This window comes from Ichthyophthirius multifiliis (genome assembly GCF_000220395.1).
Source record: "Ichthyophthirius multifiliis unplaced genomic scaffold scaff_1120509250237, whole genome shotgun sequence".
Lineage (NCBI taxonomy): Eukaryota > Ciliophora > Oligohymenophorea > Hymenostomatida > Ichthyophthirius > Ichthyophthirius multifiliis.
Genome location: NW_004086954.1, coordinates 1 through 16890, shown reverse-complemented (window position 1 = coordinate 16890; position 16890 = coordinate 1). Strand labels below are relative to the sequence as shown.

General features: G+C 15.8%; 3 protein-coding genes across 3 annotated transcripts, besides 39 other annotated features; 2 read left to right on the top strand and 1 right to left on the bottom strand. All coding sequences in view use genetic code 6, as the record gives it.

Moving 5' to 3' along the window:
• Positions 1 to 616: 616 nt before the first annotated feature.
• Positions 617 to 711: a microsatellite.
• Positions 635 to 710: a microsatellite.
• Positions 712 to 1049: 338 nt separating the features above from the next.
• Positions 1050 to 1090: a microsatellite.
• Positions 1091 to 1794: 704 nt separating this feature from the next.
• Positions 1795 to 1863: a microsatellite.
• Positions 1797 to 1852: a microsatellite.
• Positions 1864 to 2398: 535 nt separating the features above from the next.
• Positions 2399 to 2432: a microsatellite.
• Positions 2433 to 2487: 55 nt separating this feature from the next.
• Positions 2488 to 2527: a microsatellite.
• Positions 2528 to 3132: 605 nt separating this feature from the next.
• Positions 3133 to 3171: a microsatellite.
• A 755-nt stretch (positions 3172 to 3926) lies between these two features.
• Positions 3927 to 3964: a microsatellite.
• A 414-nt stretch (positions 3965 to 4378) lies between these two features.
• Positions 4379 to 4405: a microsatellite.
• Positions 4406 to 4970: 565 nt separating this feature from the next.
• Positions 4971 to 5036: a microsatellite.
• A 202-nt stretch (positions 5037 to 5238) lies between these two features.
• Positions 5239 to 6149, top strand: IMG5_057750 (kelch motif family protein, putative; the record flags this gene model as incomplete). Its single annotated transcript, XM_004037193.1, has 4 exons — positions 5239 to 5270; positions 5380 to 5438; positions 5482 to 5971; positions 6050 to 6149. The coding sequence occupies 4 exons, from the start codon at positions 5239 to 5241 to the stop codon at positions 6147 to 6149; spliced, it is 681 nt and encodes a 226-aa protein (XP_004037241.1).
• Positions 5986 to 6058: a microsatellite.
• A 149-nt stretch (positions 6150 to 6298) lies between the features above and the next one.
• Positions 6299 to 6345: a microsatellite.
• Positions 6346 to 6823: 478 nt separating this feature from the next.
• On the top strand, positions 6824 to 9455 carry IMG5_057740 (hypothetical protein; the record flags this gene model as incomplete). The annotated part of the gene is made up of 5 exons (XM_004037192.1): positions 6824 to 6891; positions 6947 to 7228; positions 7384 to 8348; positions 9342 to 9415; positions 9447 to 9455. 5 exons carry the CDS (start codon positions 6824 to 6826, stop codon positions 9453 to 9455), a joined length of 1398 nt encoding a protein of 465 aa, XP_004037240.1.
• Positions 7239 to 7292: a microsatellite.
• Positions 7246 to 7342: a microsatellite.
• Positions 7280 to 7347: a microsatellite.
• Positions 8583 to 8624: a microsatellite.
• Positions 9456 to 9677: 222 nt separating the features above from the next.
• Positions 9678 to 9712: a microsatellite.
• Positions 9713 to 10684: 972 nt separating this feature from the next.
• Positions 10685 to 10764: a microsatellite.
• Positions 10765 to 10770: 6 nt separating this feature from the next.
• Positions 10771 to 10852: a microsatellite.
• Positions 10771 to 11011: a microsatellite.
• Positions 10782 to 10840: a microsatellite.
• Positions 10784 to 11015: a microsatellite.
• Positions 10825 to 11014: a microsatellite.
• Positions 10858 to 11009: a microsatellite.
• Positions 10861 to 11008: a microsatellite.
• Positions 10863 to 10976: a microsatellite.
• Positions 10896 to 11014: a microsatellite.
• Positions 11016 to 11675: 660 nt separating the features above from the next.
• Positions 11676 to 11727: a microsatellite.
• Positions 11728 to 11981: 254 nt separating this feature from the next.
• Positions 11982 to 12284: a microsatellite.
• Positions 11982 to 12310: a microsatellite.
• Positions 11992 to 12316: a microsatellite.
• Positions 12027 to 12310: a microsatellite.
• A 69-nt stretch (positions 12317 to 12385) lies between the features above and the next one.
• Positions 12386 to 12438: a microsatellite.
• Positions 12439 to 13071: 633 nt separating this feature from the next.
• Positions 13072 to 13112: a microsatellite.
• An 845-nt stretch (positions 13113 to 13957) lies between these two features.
• Positions 13958 to 14040: a microsatellite.
• Positions 14041 to 14179: 139 nt separating this feature from the next.
• Positions 14180 to 14229: a microsatellite.
• Positions 14230 to 14841: 612 nt separating this feature from the next.
• IMG5_057730 (hypothetical protein) lies at positions 14842 to 16476 on the bottom strand (the record flags this gene model as incomplete). Its single annotated transcript, XM_004037191.1, has 5 exons — positions 14842 to 15308; positions 15433 to 15760; positions 15821 to 15964; positions 16017 to 16109; positions 16168 to 16476. 5 exons carry the CDS (start codon positions 16474 to 16476, stop codon positions 14842 to 14844), a joined length of 1341 nt encoding a protein of 446 aa, XP_004037239.1.
• Positions 15326 to 15375: a microsatellite.
• Positions 15765 to 15798: a microsatellite.
• Positions 16477 to 16890: the final 414 nt, after the last annotated feature.

Genomic DNA, 16890 nt, shown 5'->3' with positions numbered 1-16890 from the left:
ATATAAATTTTAAGTTTAAATTCCTATTTCATTTATTGATTTTTTTTATTATTATATTTTTTCTTTTAATATTTAATTTTCATTTTCTTTTTAATTTAAATTATTTTACAAATTTAAAACTTTTTTATTTAAAATTTATATCTCTTAATTTAAGTCATAAAAAATTATTTCAGTTTAAATCTCAATTTCTTTTTGTTTTTGAACTTTTTTTTCCTTTTATTCTAATTCTGTCTATATACTAACTTTATTAAATTAAACATTTTTTTTTTAAATAATTTCTATTTATTATTATTATAAAATGTCTTTATTGTATAAAATTATGTTTTAAATAGAATCTTATAAACTAATATTAGTCTAAGTACTTATATTATTATATTATTATTTTTTAAAAAGCTCTTCGATTTATATTTTTTCATATTAATTATTATTTTATTATTATACTAATGGTTTTTCAATTTCTATTTAAGAGTTTTTTTAAGAAATAATATTACGATTTTATTATAAATTTTCTTATTATTATTCATTTATTTATTTATTTTAAGGTGGAATTTTTTAAAGAGATAAATAAGGTTTTTTAATCATTTATTTATTTGTATTGTCAAATTAAATATTTTACTATTAACTAAGATTAACCTAATCTTATTAATTAACAATTTTTTAATTTTATTAAATAACATTAGTTTAATCTTATTAATTAAAAATATTTTAATTATTTTGATTATTATTTAATTAATTTTATTAAATATTAACTATTTATGGTTTAGTATCCTATTATATTTTTTTATTTTCATTTATTTATTATTAATATAAATTTTAATTTTGAATAATTTTTTAAGTTGCTTCTTCAAGTTATTTACATAATTAATTATTTTTTTCTTTCAAAAGTTCTATTTATAATTCGTAGGCTTTATTAAAATAAAGATCAATATTTTAAAATTTCAATTGTATATCTATATTTTAATTTTCTGGAATTAATTCATAATTTTTTATTGATTATTAACATTAATTTAAAACAACATTTTTAATAGTATTTATTTCTAAAATATTTCTTATTTTTTTATTTAATTATTATATTTATTATTGTAATTATAAACATTCTTGAGTCTTTGTATTTAATTAAAATTTATAAGGAATAATAAATAAATTACCTTTAATTCATATTTTAACTATAAGTTTTTATATTCGTCGTTAGAAATATGAACTTATTAAGAATTTTTTAAATGATTTATTTATTAGGCTATAGAATTTATAATTTTAGTTTAGCTATTTAAGTTTTCTAAATACTTATTTTCTTCAAAACTTATTTTTTCGAAATTTATAGATTAATTATTTTATTTTAATTTCTCGAAAATTAAGTTTAAATTTTACATTATACCTTATTATTTTTACAATTCTTATTATATTTAATCCTTATTTTTATTTTTATTTTAGATATTTATGTTTGTTTTTTTTTTTTCTTACTATTTTAGAAATATTTTCTTAGTAATTTTTAATTTCATTTAAAAGAATATTATTTTTAAAAATAGAATTTTTAAGTTATTCCTTTATTTTTTTATAAGTAAATAACATTTTTTAAAATTCTTCTTTCTTGATTTATAAAAAAGTTATTTAATTTTTATATTTTTCCTCAAACACTTCAAACTTAGATTAAAGGTATTTATTGTTTTCATTAATTTATATAAATTTTTATTTTAATTAATTATATTTAAATAATAAATCAGGAAATTCTTAATGATTTTTAAAATTTTATATCTGTTCTTTTAAATTGTCTAAAAAAAATAAAAAGTAATAATAAAATATATATATATAAATATATATATGTATATATAAATATATATATAAATATATATATTTAAAATATATTACTTATTTAATTTTATTATTAAATTTCAGAATCTTATAATTAATTTATTTAATTCGAATACATTTATTTAAATTGATTGAGTTCTTTAATTTATGTTATTAATCTTTTATTTTCTTCATTTTTTATTTAAATTTCTATATTTTATTTTTCGATTATTTGTTATAAATTTAAATCAAGATTTTTGTTTAATTTTTCGTTTTTTTGGGCTTATATTTAATTTTATAATTAAATTTCCTTTTCTTAATATTATTGAATTATTATTTGATTTTCTTCTTAAATTTTTTCTATTTTTATTTATAATTAAAATAGTTATTCATCCTTTTTTTAAAATAATACATATTTTTTTATTTTTTATATACATTAATTTTTAATTTTTCTTATAATTAAATGTTTTTTAAAATAAATCATCTTCATTTTACAAATTATGTTCATATTTTTATTTTAATTCTTCGCAATAAATTTATTTTTAATTTAACTCATCATATAAAAACTATATTTAATTATCAAACTCATTTTTTCTTTTTAATTGTTTCATATTTTAATTTTTATTTATTATAATTTTTGTTTAAAATCATAATATGTCTCTCATAAGTATTTAGTTTCTAAACTATTTTATATTTTTTTTATTATTATATAAATATATATTAAAATAAATTATATATTCACCTAAAAATTTATTTTATTCTATTTATATATCCTCCATTTCACTATATTACTAATGATTATTTATATATAACTAAAAAAAAAATATCTAAAATAAATTATTATTTAACTTAGCAATTTATAAGAAATAAATAAATATTTTACTTTATTTGAATTTTTTTTTTTTTTTAAAAAAAATATTAACTAAATAATAAATCTATAAATTAATTAATTATTTTTATATAAAAATATATTTTTAAATTTAAAAAAATGGATTGTTATAGCTGTTAATATACATACAACGAAACAGATAGATCACCGAGACTTTTAATCCATTGTGGCCATTCAATATGTGAGAAATGTACTACAGAATTATATAAAGAATAATGTATAAAATGCCCAGAATGTGATATTAAAAATATAGTACCTTAGTTAACTTGTTTTCCAAAAATTTAGCCTTAATAAATTATAATAAAATAACGCCAGTAAATGCTTGCATTAATCAAATAATAAACAATTATAATTATGTAGATAAATAAGCTATATAAAATAATTAAATAGAATATAATACGGGGATTAATATAAATGGTATTTGTAGAAAACATAATAAAACTTTTGAAGGTAAGATTTATTAAAAAAATAAAATATTTAATAAAAAAATAAAAGCTTTTTGTGAAAATGATAAATTATTATTATGCATAGCGTGTATATTGGAAGATGGACATAGATAACATTAAATTGATTCTATTTAAAATTCTGTTTTGAAAAATAAATAAAAACTGAAATAAATTTATGAGTATTGTAAATCATAATAATTGGAAATTGCAGATATATTTATTAAAATAAATGAAAATTTAAATTAAATTAAAGAAAATGTATTTTTTGTTTTGTTTTGCTTAATATTATATTATATTATATTTTATTTTATTTTTTTTAAAAAAATAAGTACTAAATATAAATGATTTAAGTTAATGATTTTTTTAATGGAATAAAATTTATATTTGAATAATAAGAAAATATATTAAAATAAAAAATTTAATAATAATTTTTAATTCATGAAGATAGTTTATAAAATATTGAATAAAATTATAAAAATTATGTAATTTAATTAAATAAATTTTAAGATAATTTAGAATAAATGAATCATTTTTAAGATATTTAATATTTATCATAAGATTTCGAACAAATATGCTATTGTAAAAATCCTTTATAATCTTTAGAAAAATTCTAATTTAAATAATTTCCTTAAATTTATAATAAAGAAACAGAAATTATAATTTTATAAAAAATTATTTCAAGTTTAAATTAAAATATGAATAAAACTAATTTATTAGTAAATACAAATAATTAAAATTTAAATAATATTGTAAATAATAACATTCATACTAAAAAATAAGCACATTGTTTTTTTGCATAGAATAAATAATAAATTTAAAAATAAAAATGTTAAAAAAATAATAATTAAAATATATAATAATAATTAAACAATAAGTAAAATATTATTAATTTTTTTTTTGTTTAATTAAAAAATAAATAAAAAGTACAAAAAACAAAAGCTAAAGTAATAATTAAAAAAAAGAAATAAATAAAGATAATTAATTTGAATAAATTATCAATAATAATTATTAAATATAAAAAAATATTAATAGTAATAATAATAATTAAAATTTGCATTAAGTCTAAAATATTATCAAATAACCTAAAAATAGCAAAAATGATATTTCTAATATAAATATAAATGAAAAAATGTATTTTTTTTTTGATAAATATCAAAATATGTTATTTTATATATGAAAAAAAAGAGACACATAAGATAAATCTCCGTCATTATTAATATAAAACAAAATAATAACTGAATTAAGTTTTTTTATTTAAAAAAAAATATAAAAAAAAATATAATTAACAAAATATATAATGTTGAAGAATAATTAGAATCGAAAACAGATTTAATAAGCTATCATAAGCAAAGAAATATAATAAAAGAAAAAACGGCTTTAAAACATGTAAAAGATAAAAATAATTAAGAACAATTAAATATAAATAAAAAATCTAGAAATTAAAAAAATATTAATAAATATACACCAAAAAAAATGGTTTTATAATAAAGCAATTCATATAGTTCCATAAATAATTAAAAATAAAATAATTCACCAAATTAAAATTCACCTTTAATAAATAATAATATAATGTAAACAAAAAAATCATAAAAATATAAAAATATTTATAAAAAAAGTGATGCTAATTATTTATATTATTAAAATTCTGTAAATAATATTAAATAATAAGATTAATATAAAATAAATAGTGAAGAAAGTAATGATTAATAGAAATATTTATTAATTAATACTTAATAATTTACAGAATTAAACAGTTAAGAAGTTATCTAAAATAATAATTTAAATAAATCAGCTAGAACAGAATAAACAGATATATGCATGTATAAAGTAAAACAAAACAAAAAAAAATATATATAAAAATATAAATATATATATATATATATATATATATTTATATATATATATATGTATATTTAAATTTAATAATTATTTTTAAGTGTGATTTTTCTTTAATATCTTCTTAATAATAAAATAATTATATTTATGTGTTTGGAGGATTTTCAAATGAATCTATTTTTAGTATTGAAAGATATGACATATAAAAAAATAAATGTGAAACTATATGCAATAATATATATTTAAACAGGATTAAATTTGGAATAGTTTAAATAAGTAATGGTAATATTCTTATTTTAGGAGGAAAATAAGTAAAAAATATATAAAATTTATAAAAATATTTTTATAAATAAAAAAAAAGAATAAATAAAAAATTTAATATTGTGAAGAATTTAATCTTAAAATAAATTAAATTAATAGAAATCATCATATTTTAACATCTGCTAAAAGTGGATTTGGAGTATTAAATATAGGAAATAGTAAAAAATTAAATTATATTTTATAAAAAATTTATTTAAAAAGACTAAATAATAATTATTGGAGGTAAAGACATTTTAGGAATATCATAAACTACAGAGTTATATGACTATGATAATTATAAAGTTAAAAAATTATCAAATATGTGTTAAAAAAGGACTGAATTCGGATTTACATTAGGATTGGATAATAAGATATATGTTCTAGGAGGTATAGAAGGTAAAAATAAATATTTAAATAGTGCTGAAAGATATGATATAAATAATAATAAATGGGAAACAATTAATAATATGAATTTCTAAAGAAGAGCACCTTAGGCAGTAAGTTTACCAGATGGAATATATGTAATAGGTGGATTTGATGGAAAAAATTATTTAAACTCATGTGAAAAATATGATGAAATAAGTAATAAATGGACAATTATTAGTTGCATGAATTATAGTAGATGTTGGTTTTCGGCTGTAGCTTCAAATGATAATTAATATATATATGTTTTAGGAGGATTTAATAATTAAGTATTAAAAAGCATAGAAAGGTAATAATTAAAAAATATATATATATATACATATATATATATATATATATATATATATATATATATATATATATATAGATATGATATTATTGAAGAAAAATGGGATATTTTAGAAAATATTAATAATCAAAGATATATGCATAATTGTATATTTATTAACGGTTAATATTTAATTTGATATAATTGATATACATATAAATAATAATATAATAATAATTATATAATTATTTTAATTTTTTAATTTTATTTTTGCATTTTATATTAATTTATTAATATTTTTTATTATTTTATATATCTAGAATACAGTTTTCGTACTTGAATATATTAAAAAAAAATATTTTAATTTTTTAAAAATAATATATATAATTTTTTAATACAGTACATTATTTTTTTATTTAATTATTTATTATATATAGATTTTTACATTTTTATATTATTTTATTTGATTATTTAACTTTTAATTATTTTTTAAGTTAAAAATGATAATAATATAAAAAAATTATTAATAAAAACATTTTATTTAGAAATCGTATTATTTTATGTTATTTTCAATCAAAACTAATAATTTAAAATCTTACATTTAATGAACAAAATTATATAAAAAATAAAACTTATATAAATTTAATAATATATTATAAATCTATAATTCCTTTCAATTAATAACATTCATTTTTAGTAAATAAATTATATTTAATAGAAGTAAAAATATATAATTTTTTATTTAGATTTTTTTTTTTATAAAAAAGATAATTAATAAAATTTTAATATATATATTTAAAATACAATATATAAAAAAAATAAGAGACACTTAATTAATATTAAAATAATACAAATAAATATATATATATATATATGGATACAATAAAAACATTCTAAGAAGGCCGTAGAATAAGTTATTTCTACAATCCTGAAATAGGAAAGTATATATATTTTTATGAAAAAAAAGTATAGACAAAATCAAAAAATTAAAAAAAGATTCTATTATAGCAAAGATCATCCAATGAAACCAAAAAGAGTAGCCATGGCTCATTCATTAATATAAAATTTCGGTCTCTATAAAGATTTAGAAGTATATACATCCCGAGAAGCAACATTTGAAGAAATGTTAAAATTCCATGATGTCGAATATTTATAATATTTATAAAATTACGTCAGTAATGGTTGGACATAGGAATTAAAAAAACTAAAAATTGATCCATTATCAGATTTAAATGGTGCATATCATATAAATAATCCCTAAAAAAAACAAATAAACAAGTATATAAACAAATCAAATATAAATAAATATAAATATATATATATATAAATATATATATATATATATATATTATAAAAATATATATATATTTTTTTTATACATATATATATATAATTTTAATCCTTCATTCATATTTATTTATATTTATTTTAAGAATAGGAGATACTTCAGATTGCCCTGGTTTTGAAGGTTTATATAATTTTTGCTAAATAAGTGCTGGTGGTTCACTTGATTGTGCATAAATGATAATAAATAATCTATCAGAAATCGCTATAAATTGGGGTGGTGGTTTACACCATGCGAAGAAAAGAGAAGCTAGTGGATTTTGTTATGTAAATGATATAGTATTATGTGCATTGGAATTATTAAAATATTACGAAAGAGTATTATATATAGATATTGATGTACATCACGGTGATGGTGTTGAGGAGGCTTTTTTTCTTACAAATAGAGTTATGACTGTCAGTTTTCATGAATATGGAGGTGGCTTTTTCCCAGGAAGTGGTTCTTTAAACTCTGTAGGTGATGGTTTAGGTAAATTTCACTCAATTAACGTGCCTTTAAAGCCTGGGATGAATGACGATTCCTTTGAACACTTGTTTAAAGATGTAATTAATAAAGTAATGGAAATATATAGGCCTAATGTAGTAATTTTATAGTGTGGAGCTGACTCTTTGGCATACGATAAGCTCGGTCACTTCAACCTATCAACTAGAGGACATGGAAAAGCTGTTGAAATAATGAAAAGCTATGGAGTGCCTTTAATTTTAGTAGGAGGAGGAGGTTATAATGTCCCTAATGTAGCGAGATGCTGGGCATATGAAACTAGTGTATGTATTGGGAAAAAAATAGATGGAAATATTCCAAATACGGAACCTTTTTATGAATACTTTGGACCAGATCATCGACTACATGTTACTCCTAAAAATAATGTTGAAAATAAAAACTCGAGGGACGAATTAAATAATATCGTATAAACTGTACATGAGTATTTAAAAGCTGTAGAAAGTTCGCCGGGTATATAATTTCATTATACACCGGAAGTTCGAGAAGTTTTTGATGAGGAAGAAAATTTAGATTTAGAAGATGAGGAATTAGAGAGGTATTATTAGGAAAAATGTAAACCAATTTTAATGAATAATAGGTATTTGTGAATATATAATATTATTTAATTTTAAATTTTGTTGTTTTTAAGAGTATATTTTATTATATATTAATAAAAATTATTATATTGTATTTTAATCCTTTTGAAATATAATTTTATATTATAAATTTTAATTTTTTTTTTTTTTTTTCTATATAAAGAATATTATTATAAAATTCCAATTTTTTTTTGGTTTTCTATATATATAAATATTATTTTTTTTTATTTTATATATTATTATTTTTTATTTTTAAAAAAATAAAAATACTGACTGTACTAAATTTATAAAAAAAATCTTGATGTAATTTTAATAATTTTCTTTTAATTTTCTATTTAAAAAATAATGAATAAAATATTAAATATATTTAACCAAAAAAAACAAAAAATATCTTCAATTTGGGAAAATATATTATAAGAAAATCGAATTTTATCACATGAATTTAATGAATTAAAAGAAGAATAAATCATATTATTAATAAAGAATTTCTAAGATGAAAAAGGACATTTTTATTACTAAAAAATAAATAAATTATTCGAATATATATAAATAAATTAATAAAAAATATAATATAAATCAAAGTTTAAATTATTATATTTCCTTCACTAATGTATAAAGTTTATAGGCACTGATTTCGCATATATATTGTTTGATAAAAACCCAATATATTTAAGAAATAATATACAAAATCTAATAAATACTAATAATAATAATGAAGGATAATAAAATATAATAAGCCAAATATTTTCATTTTAAAAAAAAATGGATAATCTTATCGAAAATATAATATTAAAAGATTACTATGATTATTTAATGAGACTATCCCTTAATATAGAAGTATATTAACTATGTTTAGAATAAGAATATAAAGCATTTATACAAAATGATTAGACTTTTAAATATAATATTCTAATTTGTTTCAAAATAAGTAACATATTGAATTTTTTAATTAAAAATCTAAAATAAATAGTTACAATATCAACTGAATTTAAACATTATAAAACAATAAAGTAGATTTCTAATTTAATTTTCGAAGAAAGTTAGGTTTATTATAATTATTTAAATAATAAAATAGCAATAATGAATATAAAATATGAAATTTTATAAGAAGAAGATTAAATATAATTCTTTCAAGTGTTATTCGAGGTAATAAAAATATAAAAAGTACTCAAAGAATACCAAAAATACTTTAAAAACTAAGAAATAAGTGAATTAAAAATACCAGAAAAACGACAAAAACAAATAATAAAAAACTAAGGCTTGATTGAATTAAAATATAATTAAAGAAAACTGAAATTAGAATACTTTAAATAATTCAAAAATTAAATAATCTTCAAAAATAATGTATAAAACTACAAATTTAACTCACTCAATGTATAAGATATAAAAGTAAGATAATTATATAAGTAAAATTCCTTAAAATAATATACTTTACATGATAATATATATGAAGATTATAATGAAGAAAATAATGAAACTAAAGTTTTAACACTAAGAAACTTAAATTCTTAAAAAAATTATGCTTAAAAAAGTATTAAATATCCCAAATGAAAATATTTTAATTATATATAAAAATTAATTTAAATTATAAAAAAAAAAAAAGATATATTAGGTAATATAATTTATATAATTTAAAATTATATATATATATATATTTTTATAAATATTTTTTTTTTTTTTTTTTCATTAACTTTATATATATCTTTATAAGAAGAAATTAAATTCTTCAAAATCATTATTTCTTTCGAATTTTATTAATTATTTCTTAGAAACACTCAAAAAACCTGGAGGACATTCTATTATATCAATTAATTAAGGATCTTATCTTTATTTTATACTTAAAAAATCCAAAATGAATTTTTTCTCGCATTTATTTTCGTTGTTTTCTTAATCTTTAGCCTATTCTTCATCATAAAAAAGTAAAATATCATCGACTGTGGCTACCATCCAACATTCTTTAAATTGTTTAGTAATACTACCCACATCTCTTTATATTTTATATTATTTTTAAACTAAAGGATGATCTTATATATTAATATCTTGTATTTCAAATTAAGTAAGAAATTCATTAAATTATTTAAAATCGGTTGGATTTTCTTTATATTTTTTGAGTATTTTTATATCTTCATTAGATAATATTTTCTCTAAACTAAAGTTTTCTCCAGTTTCTTTAGAAAAATCAAACTTTTGGAAATTCAAAAAAGCATTTTACATTTAAGGATGAGCTCCATATGTTTCTTAATGCTTTTATATATATAATTAAAAAACTCTTTATACTATTTCTAGTCTAGATGCTTTTATTTTTTATTTAAAATATATTATATTAATATAATATATATATATATATATATATATATATATATATATATATATATATATATATACATATATATTTTAACTTTTATTATATTTTATTTATTTTTAATGTATTTATTTACGTTTTTTCTTATGTATTTTTTATTTATTTTTTTATATATTTTTGTCCCTTTTTTTTTATAGATTTTTTTATCTTTTTTTTTTATTGTATTTTTTGTCTTTTTTTTTTATGTGTTTTATATATTTTTTTAATTATTTTTTTTATGTATTTTTTATATTTTTTTTTTATAGATTTTTTTAATTATTTTTTATATTTTTTTTTATATTACTTTCCATTTTTTTAGATTATTCTAAATATTTAACTATTTCATTTGCAAGTTTTTTCTATTCTTTTATTTAAATAAAAACTGCGTTTATAAATTTCCTTTCTACATTTAATAGATCTTTTTTATTTTTTTTTAATTAAAAGTCATTCTATTAACCAATCATCTAAGAATACAATTTTGAATAATTTGCATTTTTTTAAATAACATTTTAGATAAGTTTTTATAATTTATTAACTTTTTCTTATATATTTTAACGAATATCCTTAAGTTTTTTATCAAAGTCTTCATTTTCATGCAATAAATAATCTTTAAGTATATTTCTATCAATAGAATTTACAAAATTAAGTATATTTTTTGATTAAATATCATTCATTTCATCATTACATTTAAAAGCAGAACTTAAAATTGGATAAAAATCCGTTTATTATTCAGTAGTATCCTTCCAAGAAATACTCAATTTGGGAAGTTTAGAAGTAAAGTTTTTAGAATAAAAAAGTTCTTGATCTTTTCTTTCTTTAAAAAAACGTAAAACTTATTACATTGAATCTTGTGAAATTTTCATTCTTTTTTCAATTTTACTTAATATGTTATCAAGTAATTATTTATGATCATTTAATATTATAGTTCTATTATCATCCCATTTTTTCAAATTATTATATGACTATATAATATATATATATATATATATATATATATATATATATATATATATATTATTGAATTTTAATATTTTTATAATTTACTTCTTTTTTTCTTTCTAAATATATTTATTATATTAATGAATCTTTAGAACTTCTGTCTTATAATAAAGTTCTTAATTATTGAGAGTTTTCTAAAATTTATAATTGTTTTTTTGGTTCTATTTGATCTGCTTTTTCTTTTTATTCATCCTTAATACTTTCAGATTTTATTTCTTCTTCTTCTGCCTTCACTTCTTCTTTTTTTTATTATTCTTTTGCGTTCTATTCTTCTTATTCATTTTTTTTTTCTATTTCCTTTTCTTATTCATTTGTTTTTTCCTTTTCCTTTTCCTTTTCTTTTTCATTTTCTTTTTCTTATCCATTTTCTTTTTCTTTTTCTTTTTCTTTTTCTTTTACTTATTCATTTGCTTATTCCTATTCTTTTTCTTTTACTTTTAGTTTTTCTTTATCTTATTCATTTGCTTTTTCCTTTTCCTTTTCTTTTTCTTGTTCTTTTTCTTATCCATTTTTTTTTTCCTTTTCTTTTTCTTTTTCGTTTTCATTTTCGTTTTCTTTTTCATTTTTTTTTTCGCTTTGTTCTTTTTTTTCTTTTTCTTCTTTTTAAGATTTTTCTTCAATTTCTGATTGTTCTTTGTTTTTTTATTTTTGATATTCTTATTATTTTCCTATTTTTTTTCTTTTTATTCTATTTCTATTTCATCTTTTTCTTATTCTTCTTTTTCTTGATTTTGTGCTTTTTCTTGTATTTCTTATTTTTAATTTTTTGATTAATTTTGTTCTCTTTCATATTTTTGCTATGCAATTTCCATATTATGACTCATTTCTTACATTTCTTAAAAACTATAAAAAATAATTTTATAAATATATTATGTAGTATATTTTATTATTTGTTAATTTTTATATTTTTTATAAGATTTTATATGAAATATTTAACATAAAAAAATAAAATTTTAACAAACAAATGTAAAATAAAAGAACTTTAATATCTTTTTTTTTTTTTTTTTGATAAAAAAGTTAAAAAATATAAAATGAAAGAACTTTTAGATTTTTTAATAAAATAACATTAAGAAATAACCAAAAATCAACCTTTTTTTAAATTATATTCTTCTTAGTTAGAAATATTAGAAGAGCCTATAGATTTTTATATATAATTACACGTAAAAAAAACAATACAAAACATAAATAACAAAAAAAAAAAAAAAGAAAGGCATAAAATAAGCAACTAAAAGAATTCTTATAAGTACTTTATATATAGGAACTGGAAATTTAGAAAAATATTTAATTACTCAAATAGACGGATAAATAAAAAAAAATAAAAAATTAAAACTGACATTTTTATTAGATTATAATAGAGGTAAAATAATATAATATAAATATTAATATATATATATATATAAACAAACATATATATTTTTATTTATTTTTATATTAATAAAATATTAAGGTTTAAGAATAAACAAAAGAGATGGATTATCTTCGAATTTTCTAATTTAATAATTAAAATCTGAAAATTTACATAATAATAATATTAAAATTAATTTTTATTATAATACTAATAGTAAAAGAAAATTTAATTAATTTTAAGATAGCGGTTTTCGTGAAATTTTTGGTGTACATCATATGAAATTTTATGTTTTTGATAATGATATAATATTAACAGGGTATTTATATATATTACATTAGTATTTTTTTTTTTTTTTTGTTAAATATTAAAGAATATATAAAAATAAAACTTTTAAAAAAGTAATATATAAATATATTTATATATATATATAATTTTAAAAAAAGAGCTAATTTAAGCGAAGATTATTTTACAGAAAGATAAGATAGATATATTATTATAAGAAATAGTCCATAAATAGCTAATTATTTATAAGAATTAATCGATGTAATTTCAAATAATAGCTTTTAAGTAAATTAATAGGGTGTTTTACAACTTTTTAACAATTAACCTTCTCCTATTTTCAATCCTTTTGATTTTTAAAAAGTATTCTAAAATTAATTTAAAATGTTTCTTTTTTCAAATAAATTATCCAAAAATGAACTAGAAATTCTTCTCCAAAATAAAAATTAAAATAATTCCTAAATATAAGAAAATACTTAAAATAAAAGTAATGAACAATAATAAGATAAATAATAAGATGAAAGTATAGTAGATTTAAAAGAATATATATAATAAAATAAAGAATTATCATCTGTTTTATAAGACAAAAAAGAAAAAGCCAAAGAAATGTAAAAATTAAATATATATAGATATATATAGATATATATATATATATATTTATATATATAATTAAAAATATTTTTATATATATGTATATATATAATAAAGATTAATAAATACATTTGATGAAATTGAAGTCACATAAATAGTCCGAAAATTAGAAAATACTCTATATAAAGATAATTAATCTTCAAAAGAAATAACTGATTTAGGAGGATATGTTTATATATTTCCATTTGTAAATTATATATATATTTTAATTTATATAGATTTTAATAGATATAATTTTAAAATCTTAATATACGACATGACGAAGATTTTTTTTTAAATTTTTTGAATTTTTTAAAAGAAAAAAACATTCGAAATTGAAATTAGCCAGCGGTTATATGAATTTCACAGATAAAATAACCTAAATATTAACTAAACTACCTTTCTAAATAGATTTATTAACCGCTTCTCCTTAAGCGAACGGTTTTTTCAATGGAAAAGGCTTTAAAAAATTAGTCCCATATTTTTATAGATATTTCTAATACTAACTATTGATATAGGCATCAAAAGTAAGTAAAAAAGATCTCTTTATATATGAATATGAGCGCGGTTAATGGACATTTCATTCTAAAGGACTATGGTTGTATGAATAAAATGAAGAAAATCCTACATTTACATCTATAGGAAGTAGTAATTTCTGCTATAGAAGCTATAAAAGAGACTCTGAATTGCAATTTTATATATATAGTGAATGCGAGAAATTTAAAAGGAGTTTTTTTTTCGAAGAACAGAGACAGTTTAAACACTCAGAAAATAAAAACTATCAAAAATTATAAAAAAAGATTTAAAAATAAATCTAAAAATAAGTATATTAGGTAGATTATTAAAAAGTTTTTTATGAGAAAAATAAAATATTCATACATATTTTTTTTAATTATATTATGTGTTTTTCTATAAAAACTCATCTTCATATTCAAAACTACCATATTTAGGTACTAAAAAATTGTTTGGACTATAAAAATCTTATCCGTCTTATATATCCATTACATTATAAGGCATTAATATAGATAAATATCCACTTTTTTTTACATTTTCTTACTTTTTGTTTATATTCTTAAAGTCTTTTTTTTTGAATGTGTTTTAAATTATTTTTTATTAGTATGTAATCCAGTTTATTTTTTGCCAATACATCTATCTAATATCATTTGAATTTGGATATTTCTTAAGTTGTTTTTTATAATTTTCTAAAGATTGTTAAGAAATAACTTTAAACATATCATAAGCATTTATAAAATATATTTAAGATGGAATAACAGTTATTACTTTAAAATCATATTATTTATTATATAATAATTAATATTCACCGAATGAATTATTTTCCCCTTATTTGTAATTATTAATATATATATATATGTATATATATATTATATATATATATATATATTATATTTTTATTATTTTTTTTTTAAGATATATATATATATATATATTATTTTCTAATTATACCTAATTCTTCAATTTCTATCTATTCTTATTCAAAAAGATTATTTTAAATTTCTTCTATTGTAGGATCTTTTATATAATCTTTTATTTTTTCTCTAGTTTATTTATTTATTTTAAATAATATCTTTTTATAGACTTTAACACGTCCTTATTTTATGAAATATAAATATTAAGGTTGTTTATCATCACTTATTATTATTTATTTTGAACTATATTCTTATATTTATAATTTAGAGGCTGGTTCAGCTATTTCACTTTATTATAATTAATTAAAAATTTCTTAATTTTTTAAAAAGTTTATTTTTTCTGTTAAATGTTCATTTTAATAATCCTATATATGTATATATATATAATATTTAAATATATATATATAAATTTTTATATGTATCACTTTTATAAATTTTTAAAAAACAGTCTTTTCTAGAATTATTAAAAAACTATCTTCAGTAGTAATTGCACTTTAAGATCTTTTTTAATCGAACAAAAGTCCGATTTCTCCAAAAGATTCTCCCTCTGTTAATTTGTAAATTTATTTCTATAAATTACATTAATTTTTATTTAAATATATAAATAAATTTAATTATTACTAATTATATAAAGTTCTTATATTAAGTAGGTTCGTCTATATATATTGAAACTGATCCTTATAAAACTATATAAAATGCATCTGAATTATCTCCCTTTTTATTTATATACAAAATAAATCTATTTTTAATTAAGAAAATAAAAATAAAATACCTATTTATAAACATATTAACCTTTAATAAACTAATGAATATAAATATATTAACAAATATCTAAAAATATATCTAAATGTTAATATTAATCAAAAAAGCTAAATCCTTATAAATCCTTTGCTATTTATTAACAAATTTCAATAGTCCTATCGTTAGTATCTGTTGATAAAAGATGAATTAATCTTTCTATTTTTTAAATATCTTTGTTTTAATCTAAAAAGTATTATTTTTTTGCTATTTGTATATGTATTAATAATTTTTATTTTAATTTTTTTACAAAATTATTAATTTTATATAGTTTAATTAGCATTTAATTAATTGACATTTTTAAAAATTTCCTCGTTTATTATTTCGTTTTGAGACATTTATATTTTATTAATAGATATATTTTTATCAAAATTTTATATATTTTCAAGACTTGGATTTTATATTGTATTTATTTGTATAAGGCAATTTTTTTATTTTTTTTTCCTTCCTTTTTTTTATATAAGATTATTCGGGATTATTTAATTAGAAAAAATTATGATTTGTAGATAATAAACTTTGAAGTTATTAAATTTTATCGCTATTATCTATTTACTTAGATAATTCTTAAATTTCTTTTTAAATTTTTTACATGTTTAAAAATTAATTAAATGTGCTAATATATTAAATTAAGGTAAAGTATAGTTTTTATTGTAAAATTAATTTATGTAAATATATATATATAAATATATATTTTAAA